General features: G+C 35.2%; 1 protein-coding gene across 1 annotated transcript in view; it reads right to left on the minus strand.

The window, feature by feature from the left end:
• The window catches only part of LOC132704505 (uncharacterized), a 135,026-nt gene extending 108,249 nt beyond the window's left edge, over nucleotides 1-26,777 (minus strand). Inside the window, exons 1-3 of the mRNA XM_060674526.1 lie at nucleotides 26,522-26,777; nucleotides 23,041-25,055; nucleotides 13,154-13,466 (exon numbers count right to left, since the gene is read on the minus strand). Coding sequence (XP_060530509.1) covers nucleotides 13,154-13,466; nucleotides 23,041-25,050 — 2,323 coding nt within the window. The 5' untranslated portion in view covers nucleotides 25,051-25,055; nucleotides 26,522-26,777. The remainder of the gene's footprint in view (nucleotides 1-13,153; nucleotides 13,467-23,040; nucleotides 25,056-26,521) is intronic.
• Nucleotides 26,778-27,250: the final 473 nt, after the last annotated feature.

A 27,250-nucleotide genomic window follows, 5' to 3' on the forward strand; every position in this document is an offset into this window, starting at 1 on the left:
TCGCCTTTTTTTGTAACTGAAACAGCAAAAAGTCGGGATCATCTACACCACTGCGAAACGACCGTATCCCGTCAGCAAGTTATCGTGCGTTAATAATTACAGACCGGGCACTATAAGATAAACACCTCGAAAGCATGGTTGTTATGTCTATTCATCACTAATCTAGATCCACTTCAATTCCAGTTCTGCAAATGATGTAAAAATATGCAGCGCAGAGGCCACTCTCCAAGATAATTTCCTAATTCAGGGAGGGAAGCCATATTCACTGAGGTTTTTCAATGCTTGACACCAGTATCCAGATTAATAATACCACAGTCAGAAATAGGTATGCTGAATGGTTTTGGTTAGATAGATACCGTTTGCTGACATGATCGACAATTTTCGAATATATTTTTATAGCTATCATTGGTTCGATTTCTATATATTCTATATTCTTTTAAGAGTCACGGTCTGATGATTCGGACAATCCTCGTGAACTTAAAACCATATATACAGCGTGTTCGGTATAAAGTTGGGATAGGAGATACAGGGTCGGTTAACTTAGGGAAGTTTCAGTGGTTTACTCACCTGCACGATCTCCAGATCTAACTCCCACCGACTTTCAACTTTGGGGGTACATAAAAACAATGTGTATCACAGTAATTTTCAAACACAAATAGAACTACATCTGTCAGTTCACGCCTCTACTCGAGTTCCACAGTTAAGACGATGTTACGTATGCTTAGAAAACATTGCCTATTTGTTTGAACAATTTTTTGTAATTGGGACTATAAATACATATTATCAACATATCAACAATATTAATTAATCGATAATATGTATTAATTATAAATTTCATGTCATAAAGTTGCATTATAATTTATTTATTTGTCCCAATTTAATTAGCGAGATAATTAGTAATTAAAAATTCTGATTGACAATTTTTTCAGTTGATGACTTTTCAATATGCTATCAATGGACTGTCAACATTGTTGTTTTTACGAATAATGTTGAGAGCGATCACGGCCTACTATAAAAGAAACCAATTATGCTTTTTCGAACCTAAAAATAATCATAAATGCTATAATTTGATAAAAATGTAAAACCATATGGCGCGAAAATTATAAAATCTATGGTGTATCTTAAACAAATGAAAACATTCCCCCTTATCTCATCATATTCTTCTTAATAATGGGCTAATCCAAAGATCATGTTTGGTGTATTTTGGGTTTTACACACAAAAAAAGAAGAAAGACACTTTTCATATTTTCTCGAATATCTTAGAAACGACGCTAGGATGGAATCGTTTTGCGGGCGGATTTAAGTTTCTCATAAAATTCTTTAGAACTTTCCTAATTTACCCCACTTTGGATTTCCTGCGGTTTCCAATATCCCCACATTATATTGGACATACTGTATATATATATGGCACCCAACGGTACTGTTGGATCATGTTGCGATCGAATTCACTGATCAGTATGTTAAACCTCTGACTAACCTTGCGTTCAGCTTTGCGGGTTCACGCTTGGAATTAAACCACACATCAAAGTTTCTCGGACCTTACATCGATGCCTTCCTAAAGTGGGACTACGACATAGATAGTGTTTGTAATAAACTGAACAAAACGTTTTTCGCAATGTTAACAATCAGAGATTCATTCTTTGAAAGATCCTTGTTGACTTTCTATTACGCCTCAGCATACTCGTCTATTTCATATAACGTCGTAAACTGGGGACAAGCGAGTGATGCGGAGAGGGTGTTCATTCAGCAAAAAAGGATACTTAGGTTAATTTTCAGACTGCCCCCGAGGCTATTCTGCAAAGATATATTTATAAGGTATAAAATACTAACCGTGCCTTGCATATATTTATTTAGATTATTCATCATCGTTCATAAAAATAAAGGCTCTCACAAGAAACACGCGGATGTCCACGGTTATAACACCCGAAACAGAGAACACCTTCTAAAGCCAAGACTGAACCACATGTTCTACAATTATTACTATAATTTGCTTCCTACAAGCATAAAAGCATTATCTACAAGACAATTTAAAAAGTGCATCAGAAAGCTTCTGTCAACCAATGCTTTCTACGACCTGAACGAATTTGAAACATATATTACAGGAGTGCCCAGATGAGTTTAGTGATATTTTCTCTATATTTTGTCAATATGTTTGTACTGTTTGTATATCCGTTTGTAACTATTCCATACTGTACTGTTAAATGTGTGTTATCGTATTGTTTATATACATAATTCCATGTATCTTACCTAATGGACAAATGAGAAATCCGGAGAAATCAACTGAAAGAACTTGTTTTTCAAGATTTGTAATTTTTAGAACCGGAAATGATAATACGGCAAGATTCTATAAATTATTGCATCCATAAGAAATAAAACATTCGTAAAAAAAAACGAAAACACTTCATTATTTGAAGGGGACGTTATCAATCAATCAATACAAATAGGGGGAAGATTTGGTTTATAGTTTTTTCGGTAATTTTAGAAAACTTCTTTTGTGTGTAGTTAGTCCAGTCTTTGGCATCATTAAGCATGATAAAAAAAAATTCTGTACAGCGTGTGGCGAAAATGTTTGGCAAATATTAAAAGAATATTCGAAAACAGTTCCTCTTGCAATTCTCGCTTGATATCGGGCATTGTTAGAACCGATTCTGCGTCGATTTCGATATAAATTTGTTTATCCACCAAGACGGGACTGAAATTAAAAATTGGGAATTCCCGACCCGTCAACAACTTTATTCGAACTAAGCACGAGAATAGTCCCGAATCGGTTCTAAATCCTTACCGAGAATGATGCATATTTCCAAATTTTAATACTAAGCCACGAGTGGTGTGCTAATCTTTATTTTCTACTCCCCATTCGTAAATTCGAATTTATCCATTGGGCAAAGTGTGATTTTCCGCTTCGTTAACCACTACTAGCTTCGTTCGACTTCCATGCGTGCAAGGTGCCACACACTATTAATGAGTTATTTTACACTAATTTCGGGACCGACAAATTCGTTATTTTATTTTATTTTATTTTATGTACAAGGCATTCTGCGCAATCACGTGTGAAATCGAGAGATGTATCAGCTGAAGTCCGCGAAATCTGTAAAATCTTTGTTATCTGTGAAATCCATGAGATCTTGGAGAAATCATAAATTATTTCTAAAGTGAAATCATCTTTACATCATAAACTAATTTTCTTAAATGACTAATCAAAAAGTGTTTTAAATAACATCTTGCAATTGTATACTGAAACCTATCATTATTTAATAATAATATGTAGATTATAAATTTTTATGCGCTTGTGATGTCGAATTTACCTATAGCCCTCTTCAAGGAATACCCGAATACGATACTAAGCGATTCGGGGAATCCCAATAATAATATCGACTCCATTTGGTTCCCAGAAAATAAATAAATAAAAATTTCATGGTAATTTTAAAATTACTTCGGTCAATTGACGCAAAAAATTTGACCGGTCGATTACGCAACCCTAAGTATGCGCCACGTTAATAAACTCGTCGGACAACGAGGGTCACTTCGCTCGTGAAAAATCAAGCTCGCGACTAAAGGGTATATTTTTATTAATAAATAAACATTTTGTGGATTGCGTTCACATAATCACTTTTCAAGCTGAGAAATTCTAAAAACTTGCAGAAACTGACCGGTCCGTTTAATGGGTGTTTTTTTTTCGATGTATAGAACTTTAAGTTGGCATTACTGTTCAAGATGGCGACCGATCTAACAGCTGTCAAGTGATTTATTCTCAGTTTGGTTTGGCAATTCATCACGAATAGACTCACGCCTGAACAACGCTTGCAAATAGTGCAATTTTATTTCGAAAATAATGGATCTGCGCGAAATACGTATCGCGCACTACATCCATTTTATCGTCGACAAAATCGTCCATCAGAGTAGTTAATTCGATTAACTATGGAACGTTTTCGCACCACGTTTACTCTTATTGATAACTCGCATCCCCAGAGACGCGGTACGTTGCGTACAGAAGAAGCTATTGCTGCTGTAGAGCGTAGCATTGAAGTAGACCCGAATGAGTCCATCCGCCATCGAGCACAGGAATTGGATCTGTTTCCATCCACTTTATGGAAGATTTTGCGGAAGGATCTTGGTTTACGTGCTTACAAAATCCAACTCGTGCAAGAATTGAAGCTAAACGATCATCAAGTAAGGCGTAGATTCGTCGAATGGGCCCAAAACGAGATTGCGCACTTCTAGTTGAATTGCTACGTCAACAAACAAAACTGCCGCATTTGGAGCGAAGCTAATCTTCAAGTGTACGTCGAAACACTGTTACATCCAGAAAAACTGACTGTTTGGTGCGCTTTATGGGCTGGTGGAATCATTGGTCCGTACTTCTTCAAAAACGATGATGGCCAGAACGTTACAGTCAATGGTGATCGGTATAGAGCTATGATTACTAACTCTTTCATTCCTGAATTGAATAACCATGATGTCCAGGAGACGTGGTTTCAACAAGACGGCGCAACATGTCACACAGCTCGTGCCACAATCGATTTATTGAAAGACACGTTTGGTGACCGCCTAATTTCACGTTTTGGACCTGTAAATTGACCTCCAAGATCCTGCGATTTAACACCGCTAGACTACTTTCTGTGGGGCTATGTAAAGTCATTGGTCTATGCGGATAAGCCACAAACGCTTGACCATTTGGAAGACAACATTCGCCGTGTTATTGCCGATATAGGGCCACAAATGTTGGACGTCCCGATTGGACTACATCCGCGCCAGCCGTGGCGGTCATATGTCAGAAATCATATTTAAAATGTAATACCACAAGATTATCTTTCGGAGAAATAAAATTCATGTCAATCCAATAATCCATCGTTGTTTTATTGCAACTTAAAGTTCTATACATCGAAAAAACACACCCCTTACTTGTATAATGGAATTTGTGGATTCCAGTCTATTATTGATCGCTTGCACCTTCACACCAAATTGCGATTTATTTTTTATTGTGGTAACCGTATTTAAAGAGCCCGATAACAATATTTTAAAGCGGATTAAGTTTCTTCAAAGTCGAAAATTGCTATAAGATATTCGACACTTATTTTCGTGTTGTACCAGACTTGACATGGAATTAATGTTATTTTCTCAATTTTTCCATCGAAATTAATGTTTATTTATTTCTTTTTAACGTAATGTCAAGTCTATTTTAGAGTGACATTAAATCCAACCCGTTTTAAAACTTCGAATTTCAAATAGTCACATATTTGAAATCGACTTTACCATCCAAAATAGTTGTATATGTCCGGCATCCAAGTCTCTAACGTATCGGCAATAACCTGTAACGTGTTACATCCCCTGTGCCGTCAAGAAAAACATCTGCGGCTTTGAAGTAATGCGGACAATAGATTTACGAAGAGTGAGGCAAAATATACAGCATGTCCAGTATAATATGGTACATGGCGATATTGGAAAATGTAAGAGATACAGCGTCGCATAAATGGGAAAAAAAGTAGCGTATAAAAATAATCTGGCTTTGTTTTATTTTAAGGGTGAAAAAGGAAAATGTCCATATTTGAAAAACCACAATATTTTCCTTATTTTAAGAGCTCAAAAATAACGAAAATAAGATTTCAGGTAGTAGGCTTTGATATTGCTGTTATTATTTGCCATCAAGTTGGCCATGCCAGCGGTGATTCGTAATTATTGAGAACAGTCAGTGTCAGTTGTGTGAAGTTAATAAATTGTAAGCTTTAATATGAATTACTTTTTTTAAATAATGATAAGTATAATTTGTTCGGGTGTTTTATTCGTTGCCGTGGAAACGACGCAAAAGCCCAAGAAATGTATTTAAATAAATATCCGGAAAGCATCAGTCAACCGGTTAGAGCTGTAGCTTTAGGCGTCTGGACGGTAAAAAAGAACGAAAAAAAGAAAAAAAAAATTTACGTCAGATTGAGGACTCGGTGAACAACGAGTAGTATTTTTAAGCTTCATAGATATCATCCTTATCCTGAACGGCCTTGCCAGGAACTTCAGGATGGCGATACTTTAAAAAGAATGGCATCGTGCCAGTGGTTTATTCAGAAAAACAATGAGATACCAAAATTTTTCTTAAAAATCCTTCGGTCGGATGAGTGCCGATTTACTAATTGCGGACTCTTATCGTAATATTCGGATTAAATATATTTTGGGCAGATGTAAATCCACCGCTAGCTCGTGAAGTTAGGCATCAAGAGAAGTGACAATTATTTAAGGTTTGGCTTGGTGTTTTGAGCAATTTTTTTTTCAGCTCCTATCATAAAAAAATATTGTGGTTTCTCAAAAAGGGACATTTTAGTTTCAGCCAGTACCTAGGTAAGGATATCGATTTAAAATAAAACAAATCTATTTAATTTTTTGGCATATATATATACGCTACTTTTCTTCCATTTAAACGAAGCTGTATCTCTAATAGTTTCTAATATCCTGATGTACATCATTACTGGACACCCTGTCTATCTCATATCTATCCAAGATATGATGATATTGGAACCCATCAGTTGCAAAATTAAAACTTTAACAACGAAGTTTCGATTTGTTTCCATTTCACCGAATAGCCCTATGATAGGACATCCATATCTTGGACGCACTGTATATATTCTGCAAACTTCCAAACAACGTTTTGGAAGCTGTTTTAGCTATCCCTGAAATAAACTGTTTTGAACACGGAGAGCGGAAACTAAATCGCCCCGTAAGTTGAACATTAATTCGGAAGGGACCGTGACTCACTTGCCTTTTATTTTTTGACGTTCGTAGCTATAAACCATCCCTCCTTAAAACTCTACAGGAGGTGCGGTTAGCCTCTACATCACACCGATGACACTTTTAGGCCTCCCACGCACAATAATGTTCCAATTCCACGCTGAAACGCTGAGCCCTGCGAAACTGCGTCGTATTGTTTTGTCAGTTACGGTCACCTAATTTTCCCGTCGCGAGAATCGCGTCCGCGTTAGTTCGACAAGTAAATGAACGACACGAGCGCGAAATTGGCTCGTAGGAATAATATAAACAAACGCACTAACCCGATAAACAAATCGAGGAACATTGAGGGGAGGACGATCGAAAACACGTGGTGATTCTGCCGCTCTACTGCGACACGGGAACGTAAACAAGTGCCGGGCGCTTTGCGAAACAGAAACCGGACGATTTTCGTAGAATTCTGTGCGACGTTGCCGGTTTTACGCTACGGACTCGGAGGCGTTGGGGATTTCCAGGATTACTTGCGTTAAGGCCCCCACAGACGTCTTCTTTTTTAGCAATTTTACCCGTACGGGTCAAACAGCACGGTTAAACACGAACAACGACTTCCCCCCACACATACGCGTTGTTTTGTATGTTTCGTTCGGTTTGTATGAAATTGCGGGCAAAAATCATTGGTGATGTATTTTACGACGACGTTAGCAGTGACGGCCGCAGTTGCTATTGAAATAAAATATTCTAAAAAACAACGTTCCAAATGGGTTAAAGAATGGTTACTCAAGCGGAGACAATTTTCACATAATAACATTTTGAATGAATTACGACTAGAACTGGGAAGTTGGTTCAAAAAAACAAGATACCGTATTTTATCACATGAACGTCTCACCGCCACACTAAGATTTCTTGCTGCGGGAAGAAGTTACGAAGATCTAACATTTTCAGTGGCTATATCACCCCAAGGCCCTTGGGCAAATTATATCAGAAACGTGCAGTGCCATATATTCTGTTTTAAAACACCATTACTTAAAGGTAAGAAAATATGTTCAAATATGCTTGAACAAGGTTCTTTACATGGCTACATGGCTTGTTATTTATAGAATTAGGTGCCTTTTTGATCGGTAAGTTTATTTTGGAATTTTCAACATTTAATAGAACCTTTTGTAATACTTACTTCATTGCTACTTGCTTCGTCACCAATATTAGTAACTGTGCTCCTCGGTGTTTCTTGGTCTGTAAGGAATAATAGATATTCGTAGTACCACAAGTGTGGTTTATAAGATGTCTTCAGTACCGGAACCAGATTTCTTAGATTGAATGACTTTTTTCAATTCCTTACGGAAGCAGCCACGTAGAGTCAATTCTTTTTTTCACGGAATCTGTTGTTGCCGAGTTATCTACTTCTTGCAACTTTTTTATCATATCTTCGTAAGCTTTATTTTTTTTATCTCTATCAGAATACTCCGTAGATTTAACCTTCCACCGGCACGGATAGCTTCTATACAGTTCTATGAACTTAATTATGAATTGCTTGTTGTAATTTCTTAAGTCAGTCATTCTAATATATTTTTATTCAACAATACAGTTTTAAAATCACTACTCAAAACTAACACTAATTATTGCTGTGTAAAATAAGTGAGTCGACACTGATAAAAACTGTCCTTCTTAACTGTTTTCCCACCACACACTGACAGACTTGAACGAAAGCGTTTAAAACGGACGGTTAAAATGAAGCAGTGGCAGATATTTTCGAACGCCAGCAAAAAGGACAGTTTTTGGCCACACACTGACCAACTTATCGGCACCGTTTTAACCGTGCGGGTAAAATTGCTAAAAAAAGAACGACGTCTGTGGGGGCCTTTATTCGTGAATTTATTGTTCGATGGTGGCGCCGCTAATAGTAGACAAATGTGGCCGTTTGAAAGTATCTCAAACTATTTACATCTGACCTCTGAAACTTGGACCAGAAAGCGGTTCTTTTGGCGTATGATTTCATCTTAGGATGATGATGATACGATTTTATGTTTCTATATTGCTATCGTTTGAGATTTTAACAATATTGTTAACAGGCGCAAAAATAAAGAAACAAAATCGGTTTGATTATGGGATTATTTACTTAGGCATAAATTCTTATCTGCTTGTTTCAGGAAAACAAGAACGTGTTCTTTATCATAAGCTTAAATATTTTTGGGACAATATTATGGACGCCACTGCTGCTTTTTTATAGAATAAAAATTTATTGGCTTTATGGCAAATTTGATTGCTGGCCTTTTTTACGGGCGAGGCACAGTGTGTGCAGACATCTCAACTTCAGTTTTGTTTCAGTCTAATTTTCAAGAACGTCGATTGTTTCAACAGATTACGTTTGCAATGTACGGAAACTATGGCCAATCGAGTAATGCCAAGTTTTTAATTTAATTTTATCATCTGAAATAATCTTGTTGAAACTTCTGCAATTTCACGCGATGTGGCACCGACGCATCTTTACAAATCCCACGACGTACGAAAAGGACGAAGGACTGAACGTGTCCGGAAAATGGCGTGGGTTAGTTAATACGTTGAGAAATTCGCCAGCCGATGATTCACTACGATCGTACGGATGGAAACTCCAAAGTGCAATTGGAAAAAAATCTCCATTTTAAGAGGAAGAGTTCGTTCGTTTTTTTTTTTTGGATTTGAGGGGAAATATTTTTGAAATGCAATTTTGTATATTAAGTCAGATTTTATTGGGGAAAAATAGTTTTTCTTGTTAGTTGAGAAGGCCTGATGAGCTTTTATATTAGTTATTACCACAGGTTCCTTTTTCTGTCAAAAGTTTTGTTAGCAAATTTCCAGGTTTTGGAGTGAGATAGTGAGTACCGGGGTAGAGAAAATTTGAACACATAAGATGTTACCAACTCAGGTGTAGAGGCCCAAAGGCTACACGTGAAAAAAATATTTTCAGTAGAGTGAATAGTTGTTTCCAAAAAGAAAAACACTAATACCAATAATTTATAAAAAATGCTTTTCATTATTCGTTGCTATTTGAATTTGGCATATTTGCACATTTCATTCATTTATTATGAAAAAGGCAACAATGCTGAGGTTTTCCAAATCCATTTTTTTAAATGCAAATTTTAGGGAGCAAATCTGCGTGATTTTTTAGCGAATTTGCGGCACAAATAATAACAAATTCAAATATCAAATTAAAGAAGTTACCTAGTGATCATTTTAAAAGACGTTTTATGGATTTGCGAATAATTCGTAAGTAAGACAACAATTTTTTAATTTTTGAAAGCTGATTTCGATCTGACATTTGATTTCGATTCGATTTCGATTAATGAAAATCTCACTAGATTTACACATTATTTTTATTAGTACAAGAACAAAAACCAAATTAAAAAATCAAAGTTAAATAACAAAGTCTCAAATAATGGTTAAGTCCATTTATTTTTGGTAGATCTCTCTCTCCCTCTCCCTATCCCTCTCCCTCTCCCTCTCCCGGAAATGTCCGAAGTGGCTCGGATTCGTGGGAAACGAAACTGACGTGGTAAAGCGACCCTTCCCGCAAGCTAGATCGGGAGTAGAAAAAACCTTTTATAACATCAGTAAATGAAACCAATGCAACCTTTTCAGATTCGCTCACGATATTAGCAATGTCTTAATCATCCATTAATCGCCTTATTTGGGCACCTACCAAAATTCCTTCCTTTAATTTTGCATCTGACAGAGCGGGAAATTTTCCACATGTTCCGTCTTTATTTGAAGCTTACATACCTTCCAAACAAAATGTGGTGCCCAAGGTTTGTCTTGATCACCAATTTTACGACGACCATGAAGGTCTTTCTTTTGTTCAAATTAAATACTTGAAAGCCGGTAGGTACTGGGAATTTTATCGGTAAATATCAAATATACAGGGTGTTCCGTAATTTATTCAGCCTGGTAAAAAACATTCAGTTCCAAACCTGTTTCTGGCTGCGGTTGTAACAAAGCTTATATTTTAATTTCAGCGATTCCCTGCTAATACTCCGTTAATTTATACAAAATGTAGGTATGCTATGCCGCTGCGTAGCAATTTCAATTTTTTTAAAACAACAAATATGATATTCCAAAAATGAATTCAAAAATGTTTCATGATAGAAACAAAAAACATTGTTTTTCAATTAGTTTAGTCGGCACTCCATAAATATAAAAAATACCAATTGCAATTAAATAAATTATATTATGAAAAAGCTGTGAACATTCTTTAAATATGTAATATTTAGCAAATTTGTTTTTTTCACGTTCGGAAGGACGGAAATGAAAAATATCATTTTAGTTAGGGCTAATGAAAATATCTTGTAGGCGCATATCTCCCTCTCGCAATAAAAATTACCGGGCTTATTTCTGAACAAAAATGGTAATTTCGCAGCTACGAAATGTCACATTCATTTTGCCTCGAATCGCAAAACTAAATAATCTGCCTCGCGCTGTAAAGTTAGAGTTAATCTAGAACGATCTTCGTTAAAATCAATGGCGATAATTTTCTCGTGTATCTTACTTAAAAAGAGATAAGCGTACCTGTTAGCTACCGTAGGATTTGAGCGTGAGTTTTTACGACGACTATTAAGGTCTCTCTTTTGTTCAAATTAAATACTATAAAGACGGCAGGAACTGAGAATTTTATCGGTAAATATTCATTATACAGGGTGTTCCGTAAATTATCTGACAAAAATCATACGTATCGTAGATGAAAATAACATTTGCTCAATAAATATAAGTCGTTAAACAGTAACTTTGAAAGATATTAAATCTTATTTACTAGCCTTTTCGATAGTTATGCCTGCAATAAAGCTGATGGTGGTCATAATTCTTAGTGCAAATTAAAAAAAAAAAAAAGCTGTGTCAATTTTCATTATTTTTATTTTTTCGCTTGAAAACGACAAGATATAGAACCAACTGTAGAGTCAAAAAAGCAAAATAACGAATACTGCAAAAAAAGTCAGTGCCGTACATCTTTTTGCCTATTCGTTGAGATACATCCCGGGACGGCACTGGACTTCAAAATTTTAATCCACTTCCATCAAAACTAGCCCTTTATCATTATAAATGACGTTGGTAAAATTTCAATAAAATTGGGAGAAACATTAAGTCGTTTTATTTTGATTATCTGAAATTGCTATTTTCGGACTAACGTTTATATTAAGTTTTCTCTTTTTTTTAACAAGCTGTACACAGAGACTTAAAGAAACAATTTAAAATTATTTTCAAAAATACAGGGCTCCTAAATATGTGGAAAGTCAAACTTATATTTCCTATCCCTATAATATGGCATTAATGGATACTATCCTTTATACTTAATCACTCAATGTAGTGTTGTTAGGGTCTATACTGACTGTTTTCTGATTTGCAGCCATTTTTTTGTCAAAAATGCCCTGTGTTCAGTATCCTATATTTTTGACACTGTTTCCGACAGCTGTAATTTTATTATGTCAACCATTTTATCAAGTGGTACAGTCATTTACCCTATACTTGTCGTGAAATATGTGAATTTTCATGAAAAATTAAACATTACACCCTGTATATTGTAGTTCCATTAATTATTCGTGTTAATGCTCTTTCAATTTTATTAAGCAATCCCTATCCCTAAATTTAGTATTTTTTGAGGTATACACATTTTTAAGAATTATGTATTTTTATGAATTAAGTATTATGAACTTTGGAAAAACAATTTAAAAAGTATTTTACGCCAGGAATAATATTAAAAATGCAATGTTAATAGTTTCAGAAAAAACACTAAGAACAAAACTTAAAAACAAAAATGATCCGTTTAATTAGGTATTACTTTCATTATTGCTAGAAACGTTTCTCAGCGACTTGGATACACGCTCTGACACGGTCTTCTCTTTTTTATTTTATTTTATTATTATTATATGTGTATGCCCAACCTACATTTGCATGGCAAACTTAGATTTGAGTGGCCAACTTATATTTGCACTAAAAGACGGGTTCTGAAAACATTATTTGTAGTTCAATAATAATTGAGTTAATTAATAAATTAATGGAAAGAAAACATTTTTTTCACAAAATTATAAATTTAAATATTTATTTTTATTTTACTTCGCTTGTTACGATATTTTATGTGTATATGTAAAAAATATGAAGTTTAGGTATATAAGGTTAATAAGATTGAAAGGAGTAATTATTGGAACTATAATATACAGGGTACTCCATGAAAATTCACATATTTCAATTGTTTCTTTTAATCTCATCCATAACTTTTGTATTTTATATATTTTATTATATAATAATTTTATTATATTATATATTATATTTATATTTTTTTCTAAAACAAATAATAAATGAGATACATTACTTTGACACATTTTTTGGATACCCCGAAACCCAAATTGGAAAATTTTCAAGTACCGTTTTCGAGAAAAAAGAAAACACCACCATAATAAAAAATTCTAAATTCGACGCTTACCGTGAACATATCCTGACGGTTCGCCCGATGCTGGTCCCCCAGGCTGATGCCCTTGTGACGGATACGAAGCCGGTACATGATGAGGTGATGAGAATGCACTAGTGCCGCACCCCGGAGGCGGTGCCTGATGTCTATGCGGTGGCGAGCCTATTTGATGACTCGGCTGTGGGACCATGGGGGGCATCACATGATGACCGGGGGGCGGCGGAGGGTGCTGTATACCCGGCGGCGCCGATGGCGGTTGCATATTGGACAGAGCATCCAACGGAGTGTACGATTTCGTCGAGCACGAGGGTTGAGATTCGGAATTGGCCTGCAAGTAGGGAAAAATTGGAAGAAAGAACAATATTCGTGGGTAAACTGCTCAATGAGAACCAAAACTATGTTATTGTGTCTCGCTTAGATTGCAAGCATCATTTCCGTACAGGGAAATCATTAGTTTACGTGTCTCACTTCAAATAGGAACTTTCCTACTTGCTGTCCTCAAATTAGCCTATGTCAATTTTGAATCCATCGGAGCTTAGAACCATGTCAAATGTCAAAGAAACGCGGCCATCTTGGTTTACGATGTACAATGTATGTAGAACAAAAACACTAAAAATAACAAGTCACACTAAAGTAAAAAATTCTTTCTTTTTAAATACTGCTGTACGTGACCGCCATTTTCCTGAACACATTTCTCATACACTCTAATTTTATGATGTCTTGCATTTAGTAACGTTTCCGGATTATCTCTTAACTGATTGATTACGTCTGAAATCCTTTGCCGAAGTTTCATGACATTATTACAAGGAGTTCTGTGCACGTGATTTTTTATGTCTCCCCAAAAAAAAAAAAAAAAGTTAAGTCGGTGCTGTTGTGTGTTGTGTGTACGGGCACCGTCTTGCTGCCATATAATCAGCGCTGATACATTTAGGTGCAAATCTTGACACCGGACCATACATTAATTGATTGATTGGTCTAGGATTAATTAAAAACCAATATCGCGTATTTTGTCTATTACAACCCTCTCTTGTAGCGAACGAACTTTCATCAGTACATAAAATGTTTTTAGAAAAATTATTATTCTCATTATCCAAACAAAACTGCATCCTCCTTTGACATTATTCTGCATTTGGTTTTTTATATGTCAAATATAAATATACTTTTATTTGTCAGTCGGTCAGTCAATCAGTGTTTAGTTTTTGGGTACATTTTCGCAAAACACTGACATGACCGTCAGAATTGACAAATGTCAAAATTCTCAAAGAGTGGGAAATATCTCGGAAAACATCCGATTGGTCCCAAATCCGTGCGGTAAAATCTCGGAAATGTCCGAAGTGGCTCGGAATCATGGGAAACGAAACTGACGTGGTAAAGTGACGCTTCCCGCACGCTAGATCGATGGGTAATTAGGTATTTGACAGACTGGAGTATAAAAACAATTTTAGGAATCAATTTGGTCCGTCCGGAGGGATACAAATATACAGCGTCGCAGATTTGACATTTGACAAGTGTCATGGTTCTAAGGCCGCTTCCTCGTCAAAAGCAGCACAGTAAACGTATTGTCGAATGGAATTGGAAAATCGGCAATAGGAAAGAATGTGGTATCTTTGACATTTGAGAGACGTCATGGTTTTAAGTTGGTTCAATGATTTTCTCGTCCAAAGTCACGAAAAAATGTCCCCGTATATTATATAACTCTTTATCAATGATTTGGTCATTGATGGGATCTTTTTTGATTTCTATGCCTTTGGAAAATGTATTTATTTCAGAAAATATTGGGCGATAAAATAATACTTATCAACTCTCGATCGTATCAGTTTCAAGTCTTTTTTGGTATCTAGGTCAATAAGTTACTAAATAAATGATATCTCAGCACACCGCATATTATATTTTAATAAACTTGGGCCCGTTTGAAGGTGAACTTTTTCTTTGTTACGAAAATAATTTTGAGCACGCAGACTAGTTTTTGTTTTTGCCTGCAGAGGACATTCCAACTACAAATAGCTCCGTCTTCTTCAATTTTCTAAAAAAAAAAATGCTGGGAAATGTATTTCGTTACTAATTCCATAACTAACCAAAACATTCCAGAGAAAACGAGGATGTTATCTCAAAGGAATTATTTATGGTTTTGCGAGCTATCTTCCTTATTAATAAAGCGTGTTGCGGCTTTCATAACCAAAGGCTGCTTTTTTGTAAAATGAAAGTTGGACACCCTTTGTAGTTTGGTTATGCCCTAACTTATTAAAGAGCTGAATAAGGTTTTTTTACGTAGGATCCAGTGGCGTAGCCGGCTGTGTTTGTTTTTAAATTGAACAGCCTGTATGATTTTTTAGTAATTTTATTGGGCTTGTTATGAGTTTCTCAAAAATATGTAACACATAAGAGGTTTTTCAAATGCAAAGCACATATCCTTAATTTAATTATATTTTATGAGTAGGGCCATGGAAAATACAGATTTTTTCACATAAATATTATTTTATTCTAGAATGTTAAAACAAATTTTATAACAGTAACACAAAAAACGATATTTTGCATTTCGAACAAAAAAAACTGTTTCTTCTGAACAACAAACAAAAGTTTAGTTTTAACATAAACAGTATGCAAGTACATTCTGCATAAAAAGCCCTTTCACAATTCACTTCAAATCAAAATAACCCTGTGTCCAAAAATCCAAGGTAGCTATGACGCTCTAAAAACATAGAAAAATAACAGTTTTGATATTGGCGTTATGCGAAGATGGAGGGTATTTAAAATAAACGAATATATTTGGATCATTTTAAATTGCAAAATTTAGATTTTCTTAATGACACACCATACATATTATTATTTTTTCGAAAAGTTCTTACAAAAACATACCACTAAGTCTGTCTTTAATACTGTGCGACTTATTTTCCAATATTTACATGACAAAACAATTAGCCAAAGATAAAAAATGAACAGAAGAAAGAACTTCTTTGGAACCGTAGATAAAGCAAGAGATAGTTATTAGCAATTTGGGTAAAAATAAAGGCCAAATTTTAAATTCACAGAAAAAGTAAATAACGTTACATACCTATTACTTCAAATTTGCTTATCTTATTTTGAATTATTATTATGGGGCAATAAATTTGTAAAATATGCCCTTCTAATTTGATACATATGTTTAGTCTTTTTTCTTGGCATAAACGGTGTTATTCTCCTACACGCTTCCTGAATCCCATTTTCTATATTATATGGTGTTGTAGGGTTCACAAAAAACATGATATTCAACATATCCCCACAAAAAGAAATCTAGTGGCGTTAAGGCACATGATCGAGGCGCCCTTCCGATGAATCCACCTCTGCCGATCCATTTCTGTGGGTAAAGATTAATTAATTATTGCTGAAATCACATTTAATGGATCTCAATGTTATCAACTTCTTAAAGTTAAGTTAATACCCAACGCGTAAACCATTGTGTCGGAAGGGAATCTGATTTCTCCAAGTACTTTCAAGCAATAATTGTTGACTCATGTCAACTACGAGCGAATTAAAAATTGAGCAAGGCTCGTTTAAAGATTCCTTGAAATTTTTTGGTGGTAAAGTTGATAACTTTACTGCCAAAATGGAAACCGACAAAAAGATTAATAACTTAAAAGAGGAACTTGTATCAGTTATAGCTGAATGTAGGTTTTCAGAGATCAGAACCGAAGTGGATGAAGCAACAAGATACAAATGTTAACTTATATTGTTGATATTGTTAAAAACATTGGAGAGGTCCTACATATTGAACTTTATCTCCCGTCACAGAGACACCCAATTTCCGGGTGCTGCCTTCAGAAACACCCCCACGAATTGTGGTTGAATTTTAGTCAATTTCGGAAAAAACTGAAGTCCCACGTGCAGCAAGAAGTGCGATTTACAATCACTACTTAATACCTCAATATTTGGTTACCCATAAAAAAACAAGATCTACATTAATTAAGATCTTTCTCCTACTGCTGGGTGCAAAACATGAAAATATTCTTAAGAAAAGAAGCGCACCTGCGATAGTTTTCTAATTTAAACTCATATCTACTTATTTGGAAACTAAACTTGTTACATAATTTTTAAAAATGGCTCCAAACATCTTTTTTAGTGTATACTATCAGAACACCACAGGCCTACGAACAAAATGAAATGATTTTTGCTTGGATGTTACCTTATCTGAGTTATACTTTTAATAATTTTGTTGCATTTCTTACTAAATTAATATAATAACGAATTTAAACTGGAATCGGGACAATTTCATCCTATCGTTGTCGCCCTCGGGCGCCATAAGATTTAGTAATTAGGACCTCGATATGACTTTCTGGCTAAAAAAACTGAGACAATGGACAGGTCTTAACGCATTATGAGTTACTCCATGTAGCACACGATCGGGAAAGATACAGAGACATCGTGAACATGGCAGTGAACGATCAACGATCAATACGTCACTGTAAGTGAGAGTCACGATCCCCTAGTACGGGAGGACACGCACCATCCTGCTCTTGAAATAAACATAATGTTACTAAACATCTAAATGGAATTCCTACTCTAAGAAACTTTTCTCGCAAGCAAACCACACTTCAATAAATGAAAAACATAATATAAAACATACAGCGGCATCTGTCGGTGATTACTTGAGTTAGTGCTAAGCTAACCAGCTGTGATGCTCCGAAGCAGTGATTCCTGTGCGAGATGTAATTTTACTGATAAAAGTAAGTTTTTTTCAGTTTTCTTGTAAAATTTTAGCGTTTTTTGCAAGCGTTTTTTAAGAATTCTATAAACATAAAATTGTGAATCATACGGTTTTCAAAAATTGCATTTCAATGCAACATATGGGTGCACGACAACTGTGCAGGTGTAGGAAAAGCCACATATTCTTACACTTGCCAACATTGCATCAGAAGTACGATTTAGGAATAGTGCGGTACGATTTAAGACATATGGTCTTAAATCGTACTTTTTTCATTATTTTTTAAATATTTTATTTTGAGTAGTAAAACAGGGTTTCTTTAAGTATTAACACATGTCTAATGTTTCTTCTATAAATAAAGTTTTAACAACCAAAATTTCATAGTGTTTGATGCGTTTTTGAGAAATCTACAACAAGTTGTTCAAAACTGGTACGATTTGGGCAAGTTTACCCTATATATATGAATTATAAATGAAATCGTGCAGGAGTGAGTTTCCTGTTTGGTTCACTCACAACTCAAAGGAGTTGCTGCGGAAAAAAGAGAAGGCAAGACAAATGTGGAAAAGCTGAAAATTGTTCAATATTTTTCAAACTAAAAAAAGAAAGACTTTAACACAAGTAAAATAACTGGCAATAAAAAATGTTTTGCAAAAAAACCGATATAAAACAGTTTTTGTAATTTCTTAATAATAAAAAAAATACAAAATCACTGCCCGGTAAAATAACTTGCAACAATATTGTGCCACGGCAACTGATTCTGTGACTATTTCAGTTTCCGTACTACATTTCATCATTTGCTACGAGTCACAGCGTCCTAATCTCTCACTTTTGTCGAAACTTCTTAACATTCTTTTTAATAAATGTCTAGGTCAAGGGATGCTTCCAAAAAGCTGGAAAGTGGCCCGTTCCACAGACGCTGCTAATTATCGTCACTTTGCCAAGTTTTTTGAGGCTGAAATTTTTTTACAGTTGTTTTTTCTGGTAAAGAATGACATAGATCCAAATCAGCACGGGTTTCACAAAAAACGTTCAGTTCTTCAAAACATGGTACCGTTCAACTATGACATCAATTTTTCCATACATAAGTACATCATCTAACTCAAAACTCGGAATTTTCGGTGTGCATGGCGACCTCTTGCAAAGTTATATTACAGAAAGAACTCAGTTTGTTGTCAATAGTAAAAAAACCTGTTAAATGTTACCTCGGGTGTCCACCAGGGATCTCACCTGGGCCTTTTACTCTTTAACATTTTTGTTTTCGATGTTGGCCTTTGTTTTCCGGTTTCTATGTATACTTCTTTTGCCGATGATTTAAAAAAATAATAATAAATAAAAGAGATTCGTTCATATTCAGATGTATTAAGCTTCAGAGCGATCTTGACAGATCTACTAATTATTAATCTTGATAAATGTCGATATATTCTATTTACAAGGAAAAAAGAGTTTATAGATATTAACTTAATGCTTAAGACTTGGGAATTGTTCTTGACTCTTTTGAGGCTCATATCGAAACAATTGTCAAAAAATGTTTGAGAAATCTGGGCTTCATTAGGTCTGTACTAGTCACTAGTCACAGTTTGGAATCCTATTTATAGTAAATATAGAATAGAACGCATACAAAAAAACTTCTTAACAACTTAAACTTTAGATACAAGTCGTTTGAAGCTCGAAGAAACTCTTTTGATGTTGCTTTTCTTTCCAAAGTTGTAAATAACCTTGTGGATTTTTCTTTTCGTCTAAATTACTAGCTAGGTTTAACGCTGATCCATATCAAGTGCGAACGAGGCTGACGTCTTCTATTGAGCGATTTAGGTCGAATTACTTTTCTAACTCTCCTATAATAAGATGTGCTGGGACTTATAATAACTATTTAAAACGGCGTATCTATAGATATGTTTAATTTAAGTTTTAGTTTATTTAAAACAAACGTATATAAACTTCTTTAGCTCATAGTTATAATTTATTTAAATCTAACCTTCGCTTTTATTGTAGAGATAAAAAAATTACTTTCCCGATTGTACCGTCTGCAGGCCCGAAAGAAATAACTTTAAAGTGTTTTATTCCAAATCACACCAAGTGACCAACACTTTTGATTTTGTACTTCCCTCTAATGCGATTAAGTGCACCATTTCTGCGAAAAGTAGCTTTATCGGAAAACATTATTTTAGACAACAAAATTGGATCGGCCTCTATTACTTCATTTATAACGGTGCAGAAGTTTACCTTCTGTTCAAAACTACGGTTTAGACGTTGTTGGTGTAGTTCTATAAGAAATGGATGATATTTGTATTTTCTTTGGGATATTTACCACTTTTCGATTTTCATATTCAATACTACCACTAGCATCAAAACGTTTCCATTAAACACTGAAGAGGTATACCTCTATTAGGGTACTTCGCCTTGTAAAGTCTTACTGCCAACAAAGTATTTTGTCCGACTCATTCGCCCAGTCGGACATCTTATCAACTAATTCAGCTTTATCTAAATCCATACTTAGTTTTTTTTTTTAAATTTACCGACACCACAATAACCTTTATGAATTTATTTACTCAATTGTCAGGTAAAAATTGACAATGTCATTTTGTCATGGCAAGCGCTATAGCAATAGTTTTAGACAGATAGAAGAGTAAATATTGAAAAAGTTTAAATAAATTGCACATTTGATGACATACTAAAAAATTCAAAACAATGGCGCTAGCGTAATTTTTTGTTTGAAAATTAGTATTTTTTTAGAAATATTAAAATATTGGAAAACTATTAGGTTTAGGTATGTATTATTATTAATAAAAAAGTTGAAAAATTGTAAAAGGAATCCAAAGCAAAACTTAAAAATAGGGAGTTTTTTTAGCCACCCCGTATACTTCAAAATAAATTAATGTAATTTAATTTAGAAAAAGTATAGAAAGACTACATTTTAGTTTTCGATATTAATTCAAGTTTAATGTTATAAAAGTGGCATCTAAACGTTTTGTAAACAAACGATGAAAGGAACAGCAGCGTTTTACGGGCATAGGGTATGACAATAAACTTATGAAAATTGGGTAAAGCCCTTCGCCGCGCACTTATCACTGCAGGGAGCGTGAGTCATTCGTAAGATCGCTTTTGTTGTGTTGCCAATATATAGAACAATGAGCAAGAAATGAAGGCGGATTTCATGAATGGTTGCCATTGGTTACCGCGCCAAGTGATTTTCTCTCGCGCCGTCACGTGTACGATAATATCCGAATATTTTTTGAGTTTACTTTAGCTTTCAAAAACTGTTTTCTCGTAACATTGTCCACGTAAATCAAACATTATTGCTTTTCAAATTTTTCTTTAAAAACAGCTAACCACGAGTTGGTCACGAGAAGTAAAAAGTAAGTTAAAAAAAATTAAAAACCAATACAATTTAGGGTGTTCTACTTTCGTACTGCCGGAATTTATCTCAAGACTCGTTTTAGTTTCCGCATTTTTAATGACTAATTTTTATGCTGATCGTCCGTTAAAAACTCTCGGCTCAATTTCAACGGAGCCAAAAGTTTTGAAATTAAAAGTAAACAAAAAATTGGGTTCGATGGTTTCGTTACGCCGCCTTCGTTAATTTATACAGCATTACCTGATAATTTTTAGTTGCCGCGACAGTTTTTATGATTAACTTAGTGTATTTTTATTACTTTCGGTAAAGCTTTACTATGCCAAACGCACTGCCCAATTGGGATAGGATTACTGATGCTAGTCCTAAACTTTAATTAAGCGATTGGGCACTTATCGCAACTGAAATTTTTAACAATTGAGGAATAAAAATATAGGGTAGTTCGAGGATAGATGGCGCAAAAGGTGAGATGGCTCAATGATTTTACAGCGCAACCGCTAGAGCTACAAACAAGTCGAGACGCCGTGATGTACTTTAGTTCATATTAAACAAGCCGCTGAAATGTGTGTGTCTACCGGTTAAACCCGTATTTTGCCATTTTTTTTTGTGATTCGGTTGGGACGAAAATATTATTCCGAATGCCTTCTTAGTGCTGATTGGCCTTGATTTTAACAATAGTTTTAGGTTTTGATATATAACCTTAAAATTGCGAATATTTTAAAATGCGTTCAGCTTGTTAGGTGCGCCATCTCCCCTCCCACGGCGGGGATAGATGGTTCACTTATTTTGAGGTGAGATGGCTCAATAATATTTCTTTTCTTTTCCGGTATGCCGACCAATTACAAGCGTACCGGAAGTTGCTCCAGGGCTAATTGGGCCGAACAACAGTTAACTGAAGCCATTCAAGCCGTTAATGAAAAACGAATGGGAGTTAATGAGGCTTCAAGAAATTTTGGGGTACCGGCCACTACTCTAAGAAAAAGAAAAGCGAAAAAATATGTGAAGCGTACCCCTGGAAAATTACTGGATATCATCTAATTCATCTAAGCTAATTCTGTTCGACGAAGGGGCGACAACAATTTCCGAGAAAAAGAAAAAAACTGATAAGACAACACAGAAAGGAAAAAACATTAGTAAAATGGAATCAGTTATTAAGAAATCAAAAATTACTCAAATGAAAACTAAGAAAGCTACGCAAAGCTCCTCATCTTCAGACGACGATTTAGAAGCACCGATATTCGAAGATTCTTCAGATGATGTCGATGACGCTGACGTGGCTTGCGCTGGTTGTAGCGAGGAGTATTCCCAAACCACAAAATCTGACGACCGAGTTCGATGCTTACGTTGCTCCAAGTGGTTTCATGATTCCTGTTCCGGGTTTGTTAACTTTTGCGATGAATGTGGTTTTCTGATGTGCAAAACAAAGTGAAATTTTGGCCAAAAAACTTTTTTTTTGTTGCGCCATCTCAATTCAGCACTGTGGGAGAGATGGTTTTTGTAAACTATTTTTATTTTTTTCATTTATTTTCAAATTTCAAAACCTGGGCCATCTATCCTCGAATTATCCTACTTTTGCCGAGTGATGGACAAATTAAAATAAAATGCTGAATATTGCGAAAAGATAAACGGGTTCTAATAATTATATTAACATAATTATATTAACGGAGAGTATAAGGACTTAAACCTTACCGTCCTGTCTGAAAATCGGACCCGGGAGAGTTATAAAGACCCGGTCCATAAAAAAAAGATAAAAAATAGGTTCCAATATTTCCTAGAAAGGAATCAGTTTTTTATAACATACACATATGTGTAAGTAGTGAATTAATTAATTCAGTAAAGTAGCCAAACGGTATTGCGTAGAGAATTACTTACGTTATCTGAGGCACTGGTCGTCTGCAGCAGAGTTTCAGTGGCAACGGCTGTCGCTGCAGTCTGGGTGTGACTGGTTGCGGATATCCGATACTGCATGCCAGCGATGCTACAGTAACCCTCGTGGTGCGTAGACCGTGTCGTACTGTTAACGTACACTCCAGTAATTGTGACGTCAGTGTCCTGGTTTAAAATAACGGCCACCTTTTTGTTTGGTGTAGTGTGTACCTCTATAAGCTTTCTATCCTCCTCTTTGGGAGCTTCATCCTCCACTTTCTTTTTCTTTTCGCACTCATCGTCACTAGCAGCGAAATATTCATCCGACGAATCCGTGTCGTAGGACGAAGAGTCGCCGGACCTCGAACTTTTAAAGCGCTTCTCTACCGAATAGCTGGCGGCCAATATCGCGGAAGCGTTCAGGCTTGCCATTCTTTTTCTTACAACCATATCTTTCAAATCCATTGTTAATTCCGGTTTGGGTTTGCGAACTCTTTTTTGGGGCGCGGGCGCAACTTTTTCCACCCCCTCATCATTATCCGACTTTTTTGCACCAGATTCCTTCTTGATTCTCACTTTCTTAAATGGTACTTTATTGCTTTTATAATCGACGCTATTTTCATCTGAACTCGAGGACGTGTCCAACTGTATCCAGTGTTTTCCTACAGCCCTTAAACCTGGAACGCTCCTCAGTGTCCTTTGAAAGGGTTTTTGATCATTTTCACAGTCACTGTCGCTGAAATCCTGGATACTGTCGGGGACTTTCGCGTCGATCTCCTTTTTAACGGAAGGCGCTTTCCTTAGAATAGCAGACTCCTCGATTTTGTCAAACACTGCTTTTGATTCATTTTCGTATAGACACTGAACTTTCGCGAGAGCATTTAACGAGGCAACCCTGGTTTTTTTAGGAGCGTTCCAGAAATTATAGAGCTTGCTTTTCCGCCTTTCTTCTTTTAATCTTAATACCTCTTTACTCAAGTTTCCTTTCCTTTTCAGAATCACAACCTTGGCCTTGGGCTTAAGCCCTGGCTTAACCTTTCCAGGGTCATTGCTTTCTTTTTTCACTGCATGTTGGGATTTGACTTCGTCCTTCTTAGAGGTTGAGCAATGAATGTTTGAATCGACAGCATTCAACCCCGCCGCATCTTTTTCTTCTTTCACTTTAATGCTACTTTGACATGGGAGTTTTTCTTTTACACACGACTCTGTTTTAACGTTAACCGACTTTTGTACAGTATCCTCTTCACGCACTTCATTTTTCAAATCCGCTTTTGATTTTGGTATTTTTTCCTTTACTTTAACTTTTGACATAGATTTTTTAACATGGTCATGTTGTGCTGGTGTTTTTGTTGTTTGATTTGATTTCTTTTTTTTCCCGCTGAGCTTCTTCTTCACACTTACCGATTTCGTTTTCAACGCTTTATTCGCCTCTTTCAGTAACTTCTGAATTGTTTTTTGTTTTTGAATCTCATCTTCGGCTGAGTCTTTTTTGGCCTTTGCAACAGGGATCACGCTTAATCTTTTCAATTTCGACTTCGGACTATCCCAAGTTGTCTCATTATCTTTTTTTTTCCGTTTTTTGTTGACGTTGTCCACATTTTTGCCAGTTTTCTTAGTAGGGGCAACCTTAACTACTAGGGGCACTTTTTTTGCAGTTGCGCATGTCTTAACCGTTTTAACAGTAGGTTTGGCAGTTTTATTTTGAACTTTAGGCTTGGTCTTTTTTTCTTTAACATTAACATTTGCCTTTTTATTAACGACTTTCACCCTGGTTATTTTATTTAAAGAAATCGGCGTGGGTTTGATGGGTGTAAGTTTACCCTTTATCACAAAAGAAATTGTTTCTGCAACTGTATCTTTTGCGGATGTTTTAACATCGATCATTTTTTTCTTCTTCGCGGCCACCTGTGCCGATTTGGCCGGCTTTACATTTTTGCTTTTTTTAGGTAGCTGGGCGCTTTTCTTTATTTGTTGCTTCTTGCCACATGTCGATTTGTTGGCCGCATTTTGCTTCATTTAATCTGCAACAGAAGTAACCATTACAGTAAATTTGCTTTCTAGTTAGAGTTTTAAAAACTTGCTAACACATAATCTAACCGAATTATCCAAAAATCCAAAAATATACACAAAATTATTACATGATAACGTAATCAATGTTAAGTTACGCATATTTACCTAACTTTTAAAATGTGAAGTTAGTGTATAATGCGAATTGCGAATTATAGAAGACAAAAATTCAGAATTAAATAATAACGCATAGTTTTGCGGTTATTATCTCAGTTTACTTAGTTGGATTCGTGAGTCTAACAAAAAGTAATAACTAAACTAAAATTACTGACTTACAAAAAGAAAGGCGGAACATGGTCGCCCCTTTTCGAGTAGAGTCTTGTTAATGGTTCTTTCGAGGAAAGAATTTCAAGTTGAGCATCAATGTTTTTGCCCGCGCTTTGTTCTTTTTATGTTAATGGATTTTTATGCCGTCTTATATCAGTATATGTAAGTAGCGAAATTGAACATTGAGACTGATATCTAAGACAAGAATCGCATAAACAGTCAGCAGTGGCAAAAGCTACTTATATAGAATGTATATTTCTAAAGCATTTTTTCCATGTAAAAGAATCTGGTATTAAAATGCTTAGCCCTATACAGAAGAAACATTATCTGCTGCCATTGTGACTCCTTTAAGTTATTGCTTGTCACCCATAGCTATACAAATGGCAGGTACATTTTTCTACAAATTTTCAGTATTTAATGTTAATTACCTCGATAATAAGATATCGAAGAAATCGATTAATTCAGATTTCTTCAGAACACTAACAGATTCCGAGAGTTCTATTGCAGCCATATCATGTAAGTATTACAATCAATGAAGTTGGCGAAATTTCGTAGAAAATAGATATATAAGATACGATTGCCAATTAACTATCTAACCAAAACTAACCAAAATTAACTAGTAATATTAGAGAAAATAGAGAGTTAACAACTAACAACAGAGTTTTTCACATTGCCATCCAAACACAAGTCTAAATTATAGTATCAAACAAAATGACTTACTTATATAATCTACGAAAAGGTATCCTCCAGATTTCTCTATTACTATCTCAGTTAATTGAGCATGACTTTAAAGCAAACGTTACGAAATAATACAAGATTTAAAATTATTAATTAAATAAAAATACATACCAAAGTACATTACATTTTTCTAGTGCATATTTTTGAAAAGGTGAGTATTTTCGACAAATCCTTATTTGAAATATCTAACACTTTAATTTTAATTAACGCATATTATTAAACATTATTTAAATGTGGTAAAACGATTTCCTCTAAAAAAAAAATAAAAAAAACTGAAACCGATATTTCGCAAATGTAACTAAAAGTGTTATTTAAAAAAATAAAGAAAAACAAGACAAATTAACAACCCTTTTGATGTACCAAACCAATTTAATCTGCGGGTCCGTGGGAAAGAGACACAAAACGTATTGTTTACCTTCAAGTGCAGTCCTTGTACACAGTAGAAATTAATTACACTAACTTATATACACTTTCTACTCAAATAAAGCACAAAACTAATGTTCTACAGAGTGAAACACTTTCACGGGTTTGTTTTAAATAATTTTATTGATATATTTTCTTCGTTAATAGATCGTATTCGAAAGAAACGACTACCCGCCCCACGAAATACACACCGAAACTTTGACAGGCCACCATTTTAACCACAAGGAAAAATGTGCAGCATTTAAGACGCGTGCTGCTACCTGTTAACCATATCACGAATTAAAATGGACATCTTACGTGTGATCTCGATTGTAATCCACTTCGTTCCCTCTCCCTCCCACTGTGAAAAAACACACGAGATGGAGATATTGGCGGCTTACTAAAATTCATGAAATGAATTGGTTAACTAAACACTCAATTTTGTTTTCTCCCTTTGTTTTATTGTCACTTATTTACACTAAACGGTTTTAGAATTGTGTTGTTTTGAATTAGCAGTAATTTTGTTTTATCACAAAATTAATTTCGGCATTAATTTATTAAAAATAGAGAATGGCCACCGGTTTGAAGCTGTGTTCACTGGCGCATCCGCCGAAAAATCAAATACTATTAGAACAAACATTATATGAACATATTGCTGGCTATAGATAATAAATATGGTGACCCTACTGCGGCAAATATTTGTTTTTCTAAACAGCGATTTCCACACACTTGACTCATTTCC

Source organism: Cylas formicarius, unplaced genomic scaffold, assembly GCF_029955315.1.
Source record: "Cylas formicarius isolate icCylForm1 unplaced genomic scaffold, icCylForm1.1 PGA_scaffold_7__23_contigs__length_41026272, whole genome shotgun sequence".
NCBI lineage: Eukaryota > Metazoa > Arthropoda > Insecta > Coleoptera > Brentidae > Cylas > Cylas formicarius.